Source organism: Ovis aries, chromosome 24 (assembly GCF_016772045.2).
Source record: "Ovis aries strain OAR_USU_Benz2616 breed Rambouillet chromosome 24, ARS-UI_Ramb_v3.0, whole genome shotgun sequence".
Classification (NCBI taxonomy): domain Eukaryota; kingdom Metazoa; phylum Chordata; class Mammalia; order Artiodactyla; family Bovidae; genus Ovis; species Ovis aries.
Window position 1 is genome coordinate 11,210,855 of NC_056077.1, and position 20,057 is coordinate 11,230,911.

At 48.1% G+C, this 20,057-nt stretch overlaps 1 protein-coding gene across 3 annotated transcripts in view; it reads left to right on the forward strand.

Moving 5' to 3' along the window:
* SNX29 (sorting nexin 29) overlaps positions 1 to 20,057 on the forward strand; it is a 605,150-nt gene that overhangs the window by 10,252 nt on the left and 574,841 nt on the right. For all 3 annotated transcript variants that reach the window (XM_042240185.1, XM_042240184.1, XM_027961912.2), the window contains exons 2-3: positions 16,140 to 16,204; positions 19,080 to 19,132. In XM_042240185.1, coding sequence (XP_042096119.1) covers positions 16,140 to 16,204; positions 19,080 to 19,132 — 118 coding nt within the window. The remainder of the gene's footprint in view (positions 1 to 16,139; positions 16,205 to 19,079; positions 19,133 to 20,057) is intronic.

The following is a 20,057-nucleotide window of genomic DNA, read 5'->3' on the forward strand; positions in this document are numbered from 1 at the left end:
ACGACTGAAGCGACTTAGCGGCAGCAGCAGCAGCATGTTGCAGTGGAAAGTGATGTGAACTCAAGCAGTCCCGCGTTTAGCTCCCTACCTGAAGAACCTGGGCAGGTTGTTGAACTCTGGCTCTTTATTGGTTTATTTTTGTTTTATTCTGTGGCTTCCTTGCTGCACTCGGGCTTTTCCTAGTCATGGAGAGTGAGGGCTGTTCTCTCGTTGTGGTGCGCGAGCTTCTCATTGCAGTGGCCTCCCTTCCTGTGGAGCACAGGCTGTAGGCACAGGGGCTTCAGGAGTTGCGGCTTGCAGGCTCTCAGGCGCTCGGGCTTCAGTGGTTGTGGCTGGTGGGCTCGCTAGTTGCAGCATGAGGGCTCTGGAGCACATGCTCGGTACTTGTGGCCCACGGGCTCAGTTGCTCTGAGGCCTGTGGGATCTTCCCAGACCTTTCTTATCTACTGTGCCACCAGGGAAGTCCATGAACTTCTCTGACTCTTAATTCCCTCATCAGAAGATGGAGATGAAAGTGAGTGATGGCGGCTTGCTTGCCTGGTGGTCCAGTGGTTAAGAATCCAACTTGCAGAGCAGGGGATGTGGGTTCTCTCCCTGGTCAGGGAAGTGAGATCCCACATTCTGCAGAGCAACTAAGCCTGTGTTAGTTGGGATCTACTAGGGTCCTGCATGCTGAAACCAAGATGCCACGTAGCCAAATAAATAAATATTAAAAAAAAAAAAGTGAGTGATGACTGTGAGTGTTGTTACTTTCCTCATCACCCACGCTACACCCCACCCCTTTCCACCCCCTCCACCCTTTCCACCTTAGTTTAGGTCCCCAGGGGTCAGGAAGGTGCTTTGATATTCTTGTAGCTTTTGGTGTTTCCTATACCTTGCTTTCCAGTCTCTGGACCACTCCTCATTACCAGTAGTTCATTCCTATTTCCCTGAAGCTTTACCTGCAGTGGGGAATTCATTTTTTTTTTTTAATAAATTGAAGTCTAATTGATTTATGATGTTGTACTAGTTTCAGATGTATACCAAAATGATTCAGTTATATGTGTATTCTTTTTTCCATTATAGGTCATAAGATATTGAATATAGTTCCCTATGCTATACAGTAGGACCTTGTTGTTTATCTGCTTTATATATAGTAGTGTGTATCTGTTAATCCCAAACTCCTAATTTATCCCCCTCTCAAATTACTGTACAATTGCACTCATCTCACACGCTAGCAAAGTAATGCTCAAAATTCTCCAAGTCAGGCTCCAACAGTACGTGAACCAAGAACTTCCAGATGTTCAAACTGGATTTAGAAAAGGCAGAGGAACCAGAGATCAAATTGCCAACATCCGTTGAATCATAGAAAAATCAAGAGAGTTCCAGGAAAACATCTACTTCTGTTTTATTGACTATACCAAAGCCTTTGACTTTGTTGTGTGGATCACAACAAACTGTGGAAAATTCTTTAAGAGATGGGAATACCAGACTGCTTTTACCTGCCTCCTGAGAAATCTGTGTGCAGGTCAAGGAGCAACAGTTAGAACTGGACATGGAACAATGGACTGATTCCAAATTGGGAAAGGAGTATGTCAAGGCTGTGTATTGTCACCCTGCTTATTTAACTTCTATGCAGAGTACATCATGTGAAATGCCAGGCTGGATGAAGCACAAGCTGGAATAAGTTGCTGGGAGAAATATCAATAACCTCAGATATGCAGATGACACCACTCTTATGGCAGAAAGCGAAGAAGAACTGAAGAGCCTCTTGATGAAAGTGAAAGAGGAGAGTGAAAAAGCTGGCTTAAGACTCAATGTTCAAAAAATGAAGATCATGGCATCCAGACCCATCACTTCATGGCAAATAGATGGGGAAACAGTGGAAATGGTGACAGACTTTATTTTCTTGGGCTCCAAAATCACTGCAGATGGTGATTGCAGCCATGAAATTAAAAGACACTTGCTTCCTGGAAGAAAAGTTATGACAAACCTAGACAGCATATTAAAAGCAGACACATTACTTTGCCGACAAAAGTCCGTCTAGTCAAAGCTATGGTTTTTCCAGTAGTCATGTACTGGAAAGTGTACATGTGAGAGTTGGACCAGACTGCCTTACCTGCCTCCTGAGAAATCTGTATGCAGGTCAAGAAGCAACAGTTCTTGACCTGCATACAAGCAAATGTACATGTGAGATATGAGAGTTGGACCATAAAGAAAGCTGAGCACTGAAGAACTGGTGCCTTTGAACTGTGGTGTTGGAGAAGACTCTTGAGAGTCCCTTGGACTGCAAGGAGATCAAACCAGTCAATCCTAAAGGAACTCAATCGTGAATATTCATTGGAAGAACTGATGCTGAAGCTGAAGCTCCAATACTTTGGCCACCTGATGCGAAGAACTGACTCATTGGAAAAGACCCTGATGCTGGGAAAGATTAAAGGCAGGAGGAGAAGGGACAACAGAGGATGAGATGGTTGGATGGCATCACTGACTGGATGGACATGAATTTGAGCAAGCTCCGGGAGTTGGTGATGGACAGGGAGTCCTGGCGTGCTGCAGTCCATGGGATCACAAAGAGTTGGACACAACTGAGCGACTGAACGGAATTGAACTGAACCCCCTCTCTGTCCCCACTGGTAGCCATAAGTTTGTTTTCTGCCTGTGAGTCTGTTTCTGTTTTGTAAATAAGTTCATTTGTATCATTTTTTTAGATTCCATATATAAGTGGTATCATAGGATATTCGTCTTTCTCTGTCTTGACTTCACTTAGTATGGTAATCTCTGGGTCCATCCATATTGCTGTAAATGCCAATATTTCATTCTTCTTTATGGTTGAGTAGGATTCCATTGTATATATGTACCACATCTTCTTTTTTAAATGAATTAATTAATTTGGCTGCAATGGATGTTTGCAGCTCAGGGAATTGTCGATCTTCATTGCAGCATGCAGGATCTTTAGTTGTGGCACGTGGGATCTAGTTCCTCGACCGGGGATCGACCCCCGGCCTCCTGCATTGAGAGTGCAGAGTCTTGGCCGCTGGACCACCAGGGAAGTCTGTACCAAATCTTCTTTATCCACTCATCTACCTACGGACATTTATGTTGCTTGCATATCTTGGCTGTTGTAAATAGTGCCTTTGTGAGCATAGGGGTGGCAAGTATCTTTTTGAATTAGAGTTTTTCCCAGATATGTGCCTAGGAGTAGGATTGATCCACTCTCTGTAATAGTTTACATCTGCTAATCCCACATGCCCAGTCCTTGCCTCGCCCACCTCCACCCCCTTGGCAAACACGTGTCTGTTCTCTGTGTCTATGAATCTGTTCCTGTTTTGTAGATATATTTAAATAAATATTTTTATTTTTGTCTGGGTCTCCCTTGCTTTGCGTGGGCTTTCTCTGGCTGTGGCAAGCAGGGGCTGCTCTGCAGTGAGTGGGCTTCTCTTGTTGTGGAGCCCAAGCTCTAGGCACACGGGCTGCAGTAGTTGCAGCGCGCGGACTCAGTAGTTGAGGCTCGCGGGCTCTAGATCGCAGGCTCGGTAGTTGTGGCTCATAGGCTTTCGTTGCTCCATGGCCTGTGGAATCTTCCTGGACCAGGGATCGGGCCTGTGTACCCTGCATGGGCAGGTGGATCTCATCTACTGCACCACCAGGGAAGTCCTTTGCCACATTTTAGATTCCACATAATTAATACCGTATGGTATTTGTCTTTCTGACTTACTTCACTTAGTATGATAGTCTCTAGTTGCGTCCGTGTTGCTGCAGATGGCATTACTTCATTCTTCTTTATGGCTGAGTAGTATTCCATTGTATATACCCACCACATCTTCTTCACCCAGTCATCTGTGGATAGGGATTTAGGATGTTCCCTTGTACTGGCAGTTGTGAATAGTGCTGCTATGAACAGAGGAGTGCATGTGTCTCTTGGAATTACGGTTTTGTCCAGGTATATGCCCAGGAGTAGGATTGTTGGATCATATAAATTTCTATTTTGAATTTTCTGAGGCACCGCCACACTGTACCAATTTACATTCCCATCAACCGTGTGGAAGGGTCCCCTTTTCTCTACATCCTCTCTGGTATTTGTTATTTGTAGACTTTCTGATGATGGCCATTCTGATCATTGTGTTTCCCTGGAGCTTCCCCTGTGGCTCAGCTGGTAAAGAATCTGTGTGTAATGCGGGAGACCTGGGTTCGATCCCTGGTTTGGGAAGATCCCCTGAAGACAGGAAAGGCTACCCACTCCAGTGTTCCGGCCTGGAGAATCCCGTGGATTGTATAGTTCACGGGGTTGCAGAGAATTGGACACGACTGAGTGACTTTCACTTCACTTGCCAGCAAATGGGGAATTTCATTTTAAATGTTTCTTGGTGAATTTACTGGGTGTACAGTGATAACAAGTTAGACAAGGCTGTGGTCCTAGTGTGATTAGATTGACTAGTTTTGTGTGAGTACCCAAGATGGCAGGTCATGGTGGAGAGGTCTGACAGAATGTGGTCCACTGGAGAAGGGAATGGCAAACCACTTCAGTGTTCTTGCCTTGAGAACCCCATGAACAGTATGAGAAGGCAAAATGATAGGATACTGAAAGAGGAACTCCCCAGGTCAGTAGGTGCCCAATATGCTACTGGAGATCAGTGGAGAAATAACTCCAGAAAGAATGAAGGGATGGAGCCAAAGCAAAAACAATACCCAGCTGTGGATATGACTGGTGATAGAAGCAAGGTCTGATGCTGTAAAGAGCAATATTGCATAGGAACCTGGAATGTCAGGTCCATGAATCAAGGCAAATTGGAAGTGGTCAAACAGGAGATGGCAAGAGTGAACGTCGACATTCTAGGACTCAGCGAACTAAAATGGACTGGAATGGGTGAATTTAACTCAGATGACCATTATATCTACTCCTGCGGGCAGGAATCCCTCAGAAGAAATGGAGTAGCCATGATGGTCAACAAAAGAGTCCGAAATGCAGTACTTGGATGCATCTCAAAAACGACAGAATGATCTCTGTTTGTCTCCAAGGCAAACCATTCAATATCACAGTTATCCAAGTCTGTGCCCCAACCGGTATGCTAAAGAAGCTAAAGTTGAACGGTTCTATGAAGACCTACAAGACCTTTTAGAACTAACACCCAAAAAAGATGTCCTTTTCGTTATAGGGGACTAGAATGCAAAAGTAGGAAGTCAAGAAACACCTGGAGTAACAGGCAAATTTGGCCTTGGAATGCGGAAGGAAGCAGGGCAAAGACTAATAGAGTTTTGCCAAGAAAATGCACTGGTCATAGCAAACACCCTCTTCCAACAACACAAGAGAAGACTCTGCACATGGACATCACCAGATGGTCAACACTGAAGTCAGATTGATTATATTCTTTGCAGCCAAAGATGGAGAAGCTCTATACAGTCAACAAAAACAAGACCGGGAGCTGACTGTGGCTCAGATCATGAACTCCTTATTGCCAAATTCACACTTAAAGAAAGTAGGGAAAACTGCTAGACCTTGGTGATGGACAGGGAGGCCTGGCGTGCTGCGATTCATGGGGTTGCAAAGAGTCGGACACGACTGAGAGACTGAACTGAACTGAACAGTGATAGCACGTGATGGCTGCCGTGGTAAATTTGCAGTCTGCATTTCTCTAACCGTGAAGGAAGATACACTATCTCTTCATAGAGTTTGCAGCCTCACTTTTCCTACAGCAAAGATTGGCAAGCCTGTTTTGTAAATAAAGCTTTATTGGAACCCAGCCACACCCTTTCTAGCTGTTGCCTCTGGCTGCTTTTGCACTCTGATGGCAGAATCAAGTAGCTGTAACAGGGATCAACTGGTTTGAAAAGCCAAAAATATTTACCATCTTGCTCTTTACAGAAAATATGTGGCGACCTCTGCTCTAGAGCGAATCCTTTGCCTGTTTATGAGTCCACTGTTGAGCCAGCCTTTGTTTTCAGGCATCACAAGGCCACTTGGACGGCCCGAGCCCATCTGCCTCCAGCACAGGCTGCCTCTCTCCATTGTGTGGTGGCGGACAGCCTGTCCTTTTGTCCTCGTCCACTTGCGCCACTTTGCCCAACAGTACCGGGAACCAGCGCCCTGACTCTGGGGGTGAATGTCTGTCCGTTTTATCTGTTCATGTGCTAATGCAGTCAGAGCTGGTGCTTCACTCATGCTGCGCGTTGCACACTCGAGGCTGCTGCTATGTCCGGGCGTTCGGGTGTTCTCCCTTCCTTCTTTCCCTCCCTCCTTTCTTTCCATTTCTGCCTCTCTGTCTTTCTCTCTTTCCCCCTCCCTCCCTCCATTCGTTCCTTCTTCCTTCCTTTTTCTCTTTCTGTCTTTTGCCACGCTCCACGTGGGATCTTTAGTTCCCTGTCCAGGGATCAGACCCGTGCCGCCTGAAGTGGAAGCTCACTCAGAGTCTTAACCACTGGACCACCAGGGAAGTCCCAAGACTGCTCCATTTAAAGCAGGCGCTTGGGGGACCAGAGAACGGAACCCCCGTCTTTTAGAGATTATTTATGCATTTATTGGCTTTGCTGGGTCTTCATTGCTGTGTGGGCTTTGCTCCAGTGGCGAGCGGGGCTCCTCTCCAGCTGTGTGCACAGACGTCTCCTGTGGCGGCTTCTCCTGCTGCAGAGTGTGGACTCAACGGCACTTGGACTTGAGCAGTTGTGGCGCTTGGGCTCAGTCGTTGCAGCTCTCGGGCTGTAGCGCATACACTCGATGGTTGCGGCGCTCGGCTTAGTGCGCTGAGGCACGTGGGGTCTTCCTGGATCAGGAGCTGAACCTGTGTCTCGTGCATTGGCGTGCAGATTCAATACCACTGAGCCGGCAGGGAAGCCTCAACCCTGGAGTCTTGATCCAGCAGCTGTTGAGTTCCTTCTGTGAGGAGGGGAACCAGAAACACAAATCGTCCACGATAACGTCCCCTGCCTACAGGACTCCACAGACACACCATGTGAATTGCAGTCACAGGGTATAATATCACTGCAGGTATCTTGTGTTTGTTGTATAATATCAGTGAGTCATCTGCTGTGTTTTCATCTGTGCTTTCAGGTGTTATGGCCCCAGTGTAGATAATTTGGTGCAGAAGGACATGGGAACAAAGGAGCTTTGGGCCAGAGCGGGGAACAGCTGTTGTGGAAGCAGTGGCCCTCACCGAGGGCCTGGCCGCTGTCGTGAAGGAAGAGCTCTGCTGGACAGGGCGGCAGAGGAGTGGGGTTGCGGCTGGAACAGCATGTGGGAGCATGGTTTTTATTAAACTGTGGGCAAATATTATGACATCCCCGTATGCCGCAAGAATTGCATACACGAGAAGAGAGAATTGAAGATGTAGGAAAAAGATGCTGGAGTATCTTGTATATCTGTCTTGGAGCAGGTGAGAAGAGGTGGGGTTCAGAGCACAAGTAGAGGTTTATGTGTTTTCGCCTCTCAGAGCCTCAGTTTCGTTATCTGTGCAATGGGATAATTGAACTTACGTGATAGCAGAATTTCCCAGTTTCAGCCCTCTTGACATTGTGCTGGATAATTGTGTCAGGCTGTTCTGTACATGTGGTAAACGCCAGCAGCAGCCCCCTAGTTGTGTCAAAAATGTCTCGATGTTGCCAAGCATCCTGTTAAGGGGAGGAATCCTGGTTGACGATTGCTTCTCCCTCCCACTCCTCTGTTGTTGTTGTTTAGTTGCTAAGTTGTGCCTGACTCTTTGTGACCCCGTGAACTCTAGCAGCCCGCCAGGCTCCTCTGTCCGTGGGGATTCTCCAGGCAAGAATACTGGAGTGGGTTGCCACGTCCTTCTTCAGGGGATCTTCCCCACCCAGGGACCGAACCCTCATCTCCTGCATTGGCAGGTGGATTCTTTACCACTGAGCCACCTGGGAAGCCTCCTCCTCCGCAGGGATCCCTTGTATTAAGTAAACCTCCTTGAATTCTCCTCACTTGAGAGTGCCTGCCACTTCCTGTTAGGGGCCTGACTGGTACATCAGGCAGACACTCCCTCCTCTCAGTGTAATCAGAAACATGGAAGAGACGTGAGCTGGGCTTTTCTGCCCTGAGTCTCCAGCGGGGGCTGGGCACTCTCTGGAGTCCTGTCCCACCCCCAGGGGGTGCCTGCTGTGCTGGCTCCTTTGGCCTTAAATGGGCTCAATCTGTTGTCCTTCCCACAGAATATCGTCTTATTGAGGTGAAATTCAGATACCCTCATGTCAGGGAACCTTTTCTTTGGACTTTCCCGGTGGCTCAGTTGGTAAAGAATCTGCCTGTGATGCAGGAGGCGGGTTCGAGCCCTGGGTGGGGAAGATCCTCTGGAGAAGGGAATGGCACCCCACTCCAGTGTTCTTGCCTGGGAAATCCCGTGGACAGAAGAGCCTGGCAGGCTGCAGTCCACGGGAGTCACAAAGAGTCGGACCCGACTGAGTGACTAAACCACCACCGCAGTGTGAAACCCTGTATGCTTTTAATACAGTTAAAACAGTGAACAGTTATGAAGTTAGAAATTTAAGCATTATAAAAACAATTAACCAGTTTACAATTTTTAACTGTTTAAAAATGAACAGTTCAGGGGCAATTTAGCACATGGGAAATGTCATGTACTCACCACGTCCGTCTAGTTCCCAAACACCTTTCCCACCCCCAGAGGACACCCTGTACCCATTAAGCAGTTGTGTTCTCTCAGTGTGGATTTTCCTCTTCTTTCCTGTTTTTTATTTTATTTTCCCCAATTATTTGTTTGTTTGTCTTTGGCTGTGCTGGGTCTTAGTTGCTGCATGCGGGCCTTTTTCTTTTCTCCATGCATGTGGAGCATGGGCTCCAGGGTGCACAGGCTTCACTAGTTGTGGTGCTTGGATTTTTAGTAGTCCTGAGACACGTGGAATCTTTCTGGACCAGGGATCAAACCCAGGTCCCTGGCATGGGCAGGTGAATCCCGAGCAGGTGGACCACGAGAGAAGTTGCCTTCCTGTTTTTTTTAAAGCACAGCTCAAGTTCCTGCCTTCCCTGGTGGCTCAGTCGGTAACGAATCTGCCTGCAATCCAGGAGACCACTTGCAATGCAAGAGACCTGAGTTTGATCACTGCATTGGGAAGATTCCCTGGAGAAGGAAATAGCAACCCACTGTAATATTCTTGTCTGTGAAATCCCATGGACAGAGGAACCTGGTGAGCTACAGCCACTGGGGTTGCAAAGAGTTGGATGTGACTTAGTGACTTAAACCACCACCAAAATCCCACTCTTGCAGTCTGCTTCCTCTGGCCCCCAGCAGGCCAGCAGTGTGGTGTGGAAGGTCAGCAGACCAGGTCTCAGCAGTGCTTTGCTCCCTGGTCCCCAGAGAACCTTGCCATATTCTTTTCTTATCTCTTGTACCCACTAAGTGAATTGCCAAGGCTGATGTTGTTGTTGTTTAATCCTTAAGTTGTGTCTGACTCTTTGTGAACCCATGGATCATGGCCCACCAGGCTCCTCTGTCCATGGGATTCTCCAGGCAAGAATACTGGAGAGGGTGGCCGTTTCCTTCTCCAGGGGATCTCCCCGACCCAGGGATTGAACCCACTATTCTTTACTGCTGAGCCACCAGGGAAGCCCAAGGGTTGGCCTTAGACCAGAGAAATGACTTTCCGTCTGCTACTGCGTAGAGAGGTAAGGAAATACTGCTCTGTCAGCCTTGACCAAGTGACCTGACTCCTCTGTGGACAGGAACCATGTTTACCTTGACCTCCTGGATTTTGACAGGGGTGGGAGAAGGAATATACACCTTGGGGGCATCTTGCTGGTTTTTCCCTCCCCAGATGCCAGAGATGCGTTTTCACCTTCATACTCCCCTGGGCCACAGCTACAGAGACCTGGATTGGATTGCTTTGGCTGTGGTCCAGATGAAAGTACTTCTTAGAACTAGAGGTCTTAGACCTCTGGGATGTAGGGCTGCCCACAACAACAACAGCAACAACAACAAGTGATGTGAAGTAGCTCAGTCGTGTCCAACGCTTTGCGACCCCATGGACTGTAGCCCACCAGGCTCCTCTGTCCATGGGGTTTTCCAGGCAAGGATACTGGAGTGGGCTGCCAGTTCCTTCTCCAGCAACCATAGTCAGCATGTATAAAGTGCTGGGTGTCTACCAGGCGCTGTTCTAGATGCGTGATGCCTGTTCACTCATTTACTAACTGTGGGAGGTGCAGAGAAGTTAGGTAACTTGTCCATGGTCCCACAGCTGGTGACTTTCGCTACTCTTAACCCTTGCTCTGCCTCCCCGGGAGGTCCCTGAAGGCTGGGGGTTTGTGGGAAGAAATTAGAGTAGGATCTGAAGGCTTCTAAACATGAGAGACAACAGGGAGGCCCGTGAACCGGGTTTCTGATTTTCATCGCAGGTGATTTCTAAGTCAGAGCTTCAGGGGACCACTGTGGACCCCGGGGGCATTCCCTGGGGCGCCGCTCAGTTTCTGTTTTCCTTCTGATGGTGCTCTAACAAGAAACTGGGCTTCCCTGGCGGCTCAGACGGTAGAGTCTACGTGCAGTGCAGGAGACCCAGGTTGATCCCTGGGCCGGGAAGATCCCCGGGAGAAGGGAATGGCAACCTACTCTAGTATTCTTGCTTGGAAAATTCCATGGACAAAGGAGCCTGGCGGGCTGCAGCCCATCAGATCACGAAGAGTCGGTCATGACTGAGCGACTAACACTTTCACTTCAACAAGAAATTAAAAAGAAGCCTGTTCTGTGAATCACTTTGCTGTACACCTGAAACTCACACAGTATTGTGAATCAACTCTACTCCAGTTTTTTTTTTTTTTTTTTTTTTTTTTTTAGAAAAGGAAGCCTGTTCTGGCTCATCTGACTGATAGTGTTGACTCAGGGCCATTGTTGCGGAAGGAAGGAAGCAGAAAGGCTGGGATTTTATAGAGAAATTGTTCCTGAATTGGCGCTGGGGCTGTCTCTGCAGGTTTCTTACAGGTTGAGGGTGAGCAGGATTTAACAGAGGGCCGAATCAGTGGACTTGAAGTTGAATCCCTCCGTGAGCACTGGCCACGAGTGACGGTCTTTCCCTCTCAGCCTCAGTGCTCTGTTGAGTGGAGCCTACCTTGCCTTCTTCGTGAAGGATTAGATGCGTGTGTGTGCGTGTGTACCCAGTCACTCAGTCGTGTCGGACTCTGTGTGACCCTGTGGACTGTAGCACTCCAGACTCCTCTGTCAGTGGGATTTCCCAGGCAAGAATACTGGAATAGGTTGCCTTTTCCTTCCAGGGGATCTTCCAACCCAGGGATCAGACCCGCATTTTCTGCATTGGCAGGTGGATTCTTTACCTCTGAGCCACCTGGGAAGCCCTGAAGGGTTAGATGCTGGCCGCTTCATGGGCTTAGCCCAGCGTGAGGCTCAGCAGGTGGGCACCTGCTCTCGCTCCTCCTGGTCCTTGGAGAAGGTAGGAAAGAGCCCGGTAGCATTGCTTGCTTTGCCTGCCGTCTCAGAACAGAGGCCCCAGGTTTGCAGACTGCAGAGCTTGGAGGGTATGATCTCATGCAGAAACCAGTGTCCCGAGAAGGGAAGTGACTGTCCCCGTCACAGGGCCAGCAAGCAGCCCGGCTGGGATGAGAACTCATGATGCCTTGTGACTTCCCTCCAGCACTCCTTCCACGGAGCCTTGTGGCCCTGGGCCTCCTGGGCACCTCCTGCCATCGGTGAATGTTGCCAAGGGCACCCGTGCTCCCTCTGCCTTGGGAGATGCGGGTCCCTTAATCCCATTCAGGGCTGGGATGGTCATGGGCACCCCTCCATGGGTCAGGATTGTCTCCTTCAAGTTCACTTCTTGTCTGGGGAGGGTGCGTGGCAGGCTGTTTCTCTAGAGAGCAGGCTTTCTTCCCACCGCAGAGAAGCTTTGCAGGGTGAGGCAGGGAAGGCTGCTGGCGGCTCCAGGAAAGTAGTGTTGCAGATGCCGTAGGAAAGCTCTGGGGTCCTTGCTAGGGGTAGGCACTCTATCCTCGCTCTTCCCTTGTGCGTCAGGAACCAGCAGCATCAGCAGCACGTGGGAGCTTCTGAGAAATGCAGAGTCCCAGGCCCCACCCAGCCCTTGAATTAGAACCTGCCTTTTAGCCAAGACCCCAGGAGATTTCTGTGCAGGTGAAAGCTTGTGAATTACTGCACTAACAATGATCAGTAAGGAGATGATGGAGATTTTTATTTTCTTTGTCAATCCTGTCCCCCTCCCACGCTATGTTGTTATTGTACTTCTTCACGTGAATTACTTTATAAAAAAATTGTGGTGAAATACAGGTAACATAAAATTTGCCATCCTCACGATTTTTGGAATATTTATGTATTTATTTACTTTCGGCTGTGCTAGGGCTTCGTCGCTGTGTCGGGCTTTTTCTCTAGTTGTGATGAGCGGGGCCTACCTACTCCCTAGTTGCGATGCGAAGGCTTCTCATTGCAGTGGCTTCTCTTGTTGCAGAGCATGGCCTTTAGGGTGCTTGGGCTTCAGTAATTGTGGTTCCCGGGCTCTAGGTCACAGGCTCGGTAGTCGTGGCACGTGGGCTTGGTTGCTCTGCGGCACGTGGGATCTTCCCGGATCAGGGATTAAACCCCTGTCTCCTGCATTGGCAGGTGGATACTTTACCACTGAGTTGCAGCACACGCGATCTTTAGCTGTGGCATGACTAGTTCCCTGATTGGGGATCAAACCTGGGCCCCCTGCATTGGGAGCAGGGAGTCTTAGTCTGGACCGCCAGGGAGGTCCCCATCTTAAGCATTTTTAAGTGTACAGTTTGGTGGCATTAACTACCTCTGACTGTTGTGTGGCCGTCACCACCACCCATCCCCAGGCCTCTCTTCATCTTGTAAAAGTGCAGACGTGTAGCTGTGAAACTCTAACCCCCCATTCTCTTCCCTCGCCTCCCCTGACAACCACCATTATGCTTTCTTTCTTTATGAGTTTGATTACTCTTAGTATGTCATGTAATTGGAGTCATGCAGTGTTTTCTCTGTCTGTGTCTGTTTTATTTCACTTAGTGTGACGTTCTTCAAGGCTCATTTGTGTTGCAGCATACTGCAGAGTTGCCTTGCCTTTTAAGGCTGAATAATACCCATTGTATGTGCATGCCACATTTTGCGTCTCCATTCAGCTGTTGATGTACACAGGAGTTGCTTCCACGTCTTAGCTACTGTGAATAATGCTGCTGTGAACGTAAGCATATAAATAGCTCTTCAAGACTGTGCTCTCAATTCTTTCGAGCATATACCCAGAAGTTCTGGGTTGTGTATGATAATTCTAAAACACGAATTATTTTTATGATCAGAAAAAATAGCAAAAGCACTTCAAGGGGGAAAACCTTGTCACGTTTCCAGTTGGCATCGCCCAAGGGCAAGTAGAGTTGTTGGGTGCAGTACTTGGAAAAAGGAAGAAAGCAAGACTGCCTTCCCCATTTTGGTGTTAGAGGGAAAAGAGCAGAAACTCGCCCTCCTGCTGCCTGAGGAGCAGGGTGTGTTGATAGAGGTGTGTGTGAGGCCCTCAGGCAGGTGGGGTTTCTAGCCATCCTGAAAGACGCTTCAGGATGGCCTCTTGTCTGGTGGGAAGGGTGCGTGGGCTGACCTCTCTCAAGACCTTTTCCAGAAAAAATTACAGTGGCAGTGTTTGGGAAGTCAGTTTCATTACTGTGTGTCCATAGAGAGTCTGTGGACTGGTTTAAACTCCTGGCCTGGGATAAGGCAGGAGCCCACACGATAGTCCTGCCATAGCCCTTAAGGGGCATGGTCTCCAGTTAGGGGGATGGTTCCAATGACTAGTGTTCAAATTAGAACAAAAACCTGAACCCGGTGTCATGGTCCACCAGGCCTTTGTGACTGGCCCCTGCCTGCCTCTCTGATCTTGGCTTCCCCTTTTCTGCTTTCTGCTTAAGTCACTGGAGGCTTCCTTCAGGTCCTGGGAGACGGAAGCCAGGCTGTTTTTGCCTCTCTTCCCTGGCTGTTTGCTCCGCCTGGAACGCTGCTACTGCTAAGACGCTTCAGTCGTGTCTGACTCTGTGCGACCCCATAGACGGCAGCCCACCAGGCTCCCCCGTCCCTGGGATTCTCCAGGCAAGAACACTGGAGTGGGCTGCCATTTCCTGGAACACTAGTCTCTCATAACTTTCCGTGACTGCTCCTCCACGTTATAAAGGGCTCAGCTGGGGTGTCGTGTGTGCAGAGAGACTTTCCACGACCGCCCTGGCAGACGTGGACCTCCAGCTTCCTCCTGGTCTCTTCACTTCATCTGGTTTTTCTTCCTAGTATGACTCTCTAACACCTTCTCCTCTGTTTACTTAGGAACCATTTGTTTCTTCCTAATAGCATTTTCATTCCACGAGAAGATGGCTCTTTTATACCACTGAACTCCTGTGTCCCCAGCACTTAGAACACTGCCTGGCACCCAGTAGAAGTTCAGCAAATGTCGAGTGGGTCAGCGTGTGCACTTGCTCATCCTCTGAGCTTCTGTATCCCCATGTACAATTCAGGGATCCTAATACCTGGCTGGTAGGGTGGTCATGAAAATTACAGGACGCAGTGCATTCAGAGGACTCAGTTTGGTGCCTGGTGTACAGGAAGTGCTCAGCACATGGGCACGGTTGTTAGCAACTGGGTGGCCCTGGCATGACTTGGATGAAACCCTGACCATCTCGCTCTCTCTTTAAAAGCGATGTTAATCTGTCTATTTATTTGGCTGTGCCAGGTCTTAGCTGCAACATGCAGGATCTTTTTGTTGTGGCATGTGAGATCCAGTTCCCTGGTTGAACCCGGGCCCCCTATACTGGGAGCCAGTGGACCACCAGGGAAGTCCCCACACTGACTTCCCTTGTGATCCTAAATTTGGGTCTCCTGTGAAGCAATTGTGTTCAGTGTCTGGGGTATCATAACACGTAGCCACATCTCTGGATTGGAGTCACTGGGCCCCCTGTGGAGCATCAGATGTGGTTCTGACAGTGTTCCACCTGGGCCTTTGAAGTGGCCTAGCATGCGTCTGTGCTCAGTTGCTCAGCTGTGTCTGATTCTGTGCAACCCCGTGGACTGTAGCCCACCAGGATCCTCTGTCCGTGGGATTCTCCAGGCAAGAATACTGGAGTGGGTGGCCATTTCCTACTCCAGGGGATCTTCCTGACCCAGGGATCGAACCCGCCTCTCCTGCATCTCCTGGATTGTCAGGCAGATTCTTTACCACTGAGCCACCTGGGAAGACAGAATTGGCCTTGCCCCACACCCTCTTAAATGGGAGTTTGGTGTATGACATGTGTATTGTTTGGAAATGCTTTTGACTGTAAGTAACCACCCAGTGTACAGGGCTTGAACAAATGGAATGATTTGTTCTGTGACAGCTCTGAGATTTCTAGTTTGGTTCAGCAGCAAAATGACATCAGGGCTGGTGTCTTTGTGATTCTCTTGGGCTTCCCTGCAGATGCTGCTCTGGCTTCCCCCAATGTGTTTAGGATGCAGGCATGAGGGATGCAAGCAGGAATGAAGCCATTAGCATCTGTCCTTTTTCCCCCAGGCCCCTCCCAGCGCTCTTCTGCTTACATCTCATCAGCTGGAACTTCTTAAGGTCAGCCTTAAAAGAGAGGCTGAGTAATTAGGTTTTTCATGGGAAAATGACGTTAGAGATGATGGTGAGGTCAGCTCACCAGCAGTGCCTGCTGTGCTAGGAAACCTATGTTTTAAGTTAGACTATTGCTTCTCAACTGGGGGCAGTTTTGTTCCCCAGAGGATATCTGGCAGAATCCGGAGATTTTTGTTGCCACAACTAGGGGTGTGTGTGTGTGTGAGTGTGTGCGCGCGCGCGTGCGTGTGCATGCGCGTGCATGCACACTAATGGTATCTCGTGGGTAGAGGCCAGGGATGCTGCCAGACATCTTAACAGTTCACAGGGCGGTTGCAGAGAGTTATCTGATCCACATGTCAGTGACACCAAGGTTGAGAAACCCTTAAGTTAGATCATTCCAGAAACATCATCCAGATTTGGGAAACACTAGTTTAGTTGCTTTCCTGTGATGTAGTGACAGGAAAGGGGTCAGACCTCATTGTATTGGTGCAGATTATTGATACCTGGTCTTGTTATTGATTTTATTAAAGAGAAAGTTGATGCTGGCTGAGAACAGCCAAGTGGTGCATGTCAGAGTCTTAGTAGAAGGCGAATGTCAAACAGACCTAATCAAGCCCCTTGCCTTCTAGGAACACAGAACAATGACATGAAAAGACAGTTTCTGCTGGAGCGACTGCTGGATGCAGTGAAACAGGTAAGAAGGAAGCACACGTTGGACTTTGAGCTCAAGTCATAGTGTCAGATGATGAACGTAGAAGTCATTTCTGCCCTTCTGTCTACACAGACCTACTTCTGCCTTGAATCTGGGAGGCTCTGTGAGGCTAACCATTTCCCCCAGCAAGTAACAGTGATCAGAGATGGGGACAGAGGGGCTCCTGTGTGATGATATCCTAAAGCCCCCGGAGGACCCACCCCCATCCTTCAGTGATGTCCCTTTGAGAAGGGCATTAATGTGGGTTTCAAAGTCTTATTTCCAAGCAGTTATTTTTGTTTGTTTTTGCTGCGTTGCATGGCTTGTAGTAAAATGCAGGAACTAAAATCCCCAGATTGAACCCAGGCCCTTGGCAGTGAGAGCAGGGTCCTGACCGCTGGACCGCTGGGGAATTTCCAAAGCAGACCTGGGTTCAATCCCTGGATTGGGAAAATCCCCTGGAGAAGGGAAGGGCTACCCGCTCCAGTATTCCGGCCTGGAGAATGCCGTGGACTGCAGTCCATGGGGTTGCAAAAAGTCGGACACGACTGAGTGACTTTCACTTTCTAAGGGTGCTGCAGTGCTGGTTGGGAGTCAGGGCCCCTGTGAGCACAAGGACAGAAATCAGGCCGTGCTCAGGGTTGAATGGCGTCTCCAGATGGGCTCTGCTTGGTTTGGCTGACGCTGAATTGGTGCCTGGCTTTTGGCTGGGTGTGGAAGCGGGTGTTGACACAAGGTTGGCATCAGGCTGTCTGCTTATAACTACCCGACAGGCCGCGTTCCTTGCACGTTCATCTTGTGTCTGGTGCTCTGCTGAGTGCTTTCCATCGAATCCTTCCAGCCACCCTATGAGATAGTTCTTGCAATTATTGCCATTTTACAGATGAAGGAATGAAGAACTGAAGCTCAGGTCCAATAACTTGCTGCCCGTGTCATAGTTAATAAGCAGCAGAGCTGGGATCCAGCCCTAGGAATTCACGTTTCAGAAGGGGTGACTGGCGGTTACCAGCGTGTCATCACAATATAGGGAGATAAGTATGTCCTTTAATGGGAGTACCTCTTAAGGGTTGATGTGAGCTCAGAGAATTTAGCATCTGTCCAAGCCTCGAGGCATCCAGTCATGGCAGAAAGGACGCAGACTCAGGGGTAGCTGTGTTGGAAGGCCAGCTTTGTCTCCTGACAGCTGTGTGTGCTGGGGCAACTTACCCAGCCTCTCTGAGCATCCTTCTTCTCTTTAATTGGGTCCCCATCTCTATAGGGCTGTGGAGGGAATTGCTTAAAGGGGTAGAGGGCCGTGGCCAGTGCTTGGTCCCCGATAAATGCAGAGCTGACATTATTAGTTTTTTTTCTTTCTTTGTTCCAGAAATGGAACGCAAAATAAGATGAAGAGTTAACTCCAACCACTTCAAATGTAGCAGTTAAACAGAAATAACTTGGATCTTCCACCCAGAGCTATGATTACCATTTGGGAGAGTGAAAGTGTTGTATATATGCCTTTAAAAAACCAACTTTAGTTATTACAGTGCTTGGCAAATAGTAATTTCTCAATACGTAAAATTTAATAGTTTGCTACTGCTGCTGCTGCTAAGTCTCTTCAGTTGTGTCCGACTCTGTGTGACTCTGTAGACGGCAGCCCATCAGGCTCTGTCGTCCCTGGGATTCTCCAGGCAAGAACACTGGAGTGGGCTGCCATTTCCTTCTCCAATGCATGAAAGAGAAAAGTGAAAGTGAAGTCGCTCAGTCGTGTCCGACTCTTAGCGACCCCATGGACTGCAGCCTTCCAGGCTCCTCCATCCATGGATTTTCCAGGCAAGAGTACTGGAGTGGGGTGCCATTGCCTTCTCCGATTTAGTAGTTTAGTTTTCTTTAATATCTTGAGTGTTGAGATTGAAACCCTATTCAATTTAGGATTAACTGGACTGGGTAACCTGCTAGTTTTTACTTAATGTTTACTATGTGTATCTTTTCATATGCATGTGGAATACACTATGATTTCTTAGCTTCATTAAGAAATTAAAATTTCTTCAAGTTGGAAAGAAAAAAAATAAAAACCAACTTTATTAAGGTGTGATTTGCATACAATGAAAATGCCAATTTTAAATGTGCAGTTCTGTGAGTTTTGAGCGAAGTATCATTAAAATTTCTATATACATACACACACACCCCCCTGCACACATATGTGATAATAAATTTAGGAATCTGGTAAACCTGCTACCCACAGTGGAGGCTCTATACCTTTGAAAGAGAGTAGTGGAGAGTGGTAATGGCTGCTCAATATTGTGAATTGAGTTGCATGACTATAAATGGTTGAAAGGGTAAATCTTATGTTATCTACATTTCAGCACCGTTAAAGAAAAAAAAAAAAAGAAAGTTTGCTTTTGTTCCCACCCTCCCTGGGTGAATTGTCATTTGGCACAACCAGAGGGCTTGTTTGAAGCTTGATTTCTGCTGTCATAACTTCACAGCAGCCATAACAACTCTGGGCCCTGTCAGAAGGGACCCGTCATCATCACAGATTTGTGGCAGTTTTAATTATTGCCTGTTAAGAGCTCTGCGTTATTGACAGTCAGCTGCTGACAGATAGAAGCAGCTTCCTAGAGACTCTGCAGACGGCTTCTGTTTTCCTCTTAGCGCTGTCTTTGCGTAGGGCTCCCTTCTGTACAAGCAAGAGGTAAAAGGGCTTCCTCCTTCAAATGGCGGCTGGAAGGCTGGGGTGCCCGCCATCCCACTTCTTGGGCTGACCCCCAGGGCTCAGGGATGCCCTGATTCGGCCACCAGGGTTTCTGGCCCTGGGTCACCCCAGACCCCAAAGGCCCCTGGGGGTGGTTTTGTGTGTCCATCCCAATGGCTGATCTCAGCGACTCTTTTTTCCCTGCAGTGCCAGATCCGCTTCGGAGGGAGAAAGGAGATCGCCTCAGATTCCGACAGCAGGTAAATAATGTAGCCTCTGAAGCCCATTACCCTCAAGGCCAAAAAGGTAGCCAGAGATTCACCAGCTTTTATATTCTGCCACTGCAGCCAAGTGGGGCGGTGATTACGTTACCAAGTTTGAGTTTGGACAGCAAGCCAATAATTGAGAGACGAGTTGTTGGGGCAGAGAATAATGGCTTGATTCAGAAAACCAGCTAACCAAAAGATGCTGGGCTTGTGTCTCCAAAGAACTGTCTTGCCTGAGTTAGCATTCAGGCCCCTTTTATAATAAAAGGGGAGGGGATAAAGTCAGACACTGCTGGTTCCCATTGGCCTCCAAAGGGATGTGTTAATTTCTCTTTCCTGTAGTCATTCCCTGGTGGTCCTGGTCAGGAGGTTTTCTATGAGCTAAACCAAAGTATTTTAGCTTAATGCTCATTAGCTGGGAAGCAGGGTTCCCAGAAATGGGCCATTATGTGTAATTTAAACTTCTAGGTAACATCCTTTTAGTGATTAACTTGTAATAGAATGCAAACATTCTTCTCTGTCACAATTACATTTGGTGGGGGTGGGGGGCAGTGTAGATCTAGTCAGTGACTACTTGTCTAAAGTACTCCCAGCTCCCTGTCATCCTCTTTCTAGGAATCTTCTCTGAGGGAATTACTTGAAATGCCTTTCCACGTGAAGTTATTTTCACAGTAATTTATAATGATGAAAACTCAGACATCTGAAGGCTCAACAAGTGGGAAGTGGTGAATAATGAAGCATAGTGCATCAGTAGTTTGAAATGTTCTATAGCCCATTACACTGATGTCCATACAGAATTTGTTATAAGCAGAAAAATGCAAATCTAGGAATTTAAAAGAAATATATTTAGTAAAAATTAAAAGAGCAGCATTCAGAGTTAATATGGATGCAGAGTATTAAACGACTCTGGCAAAAAAAA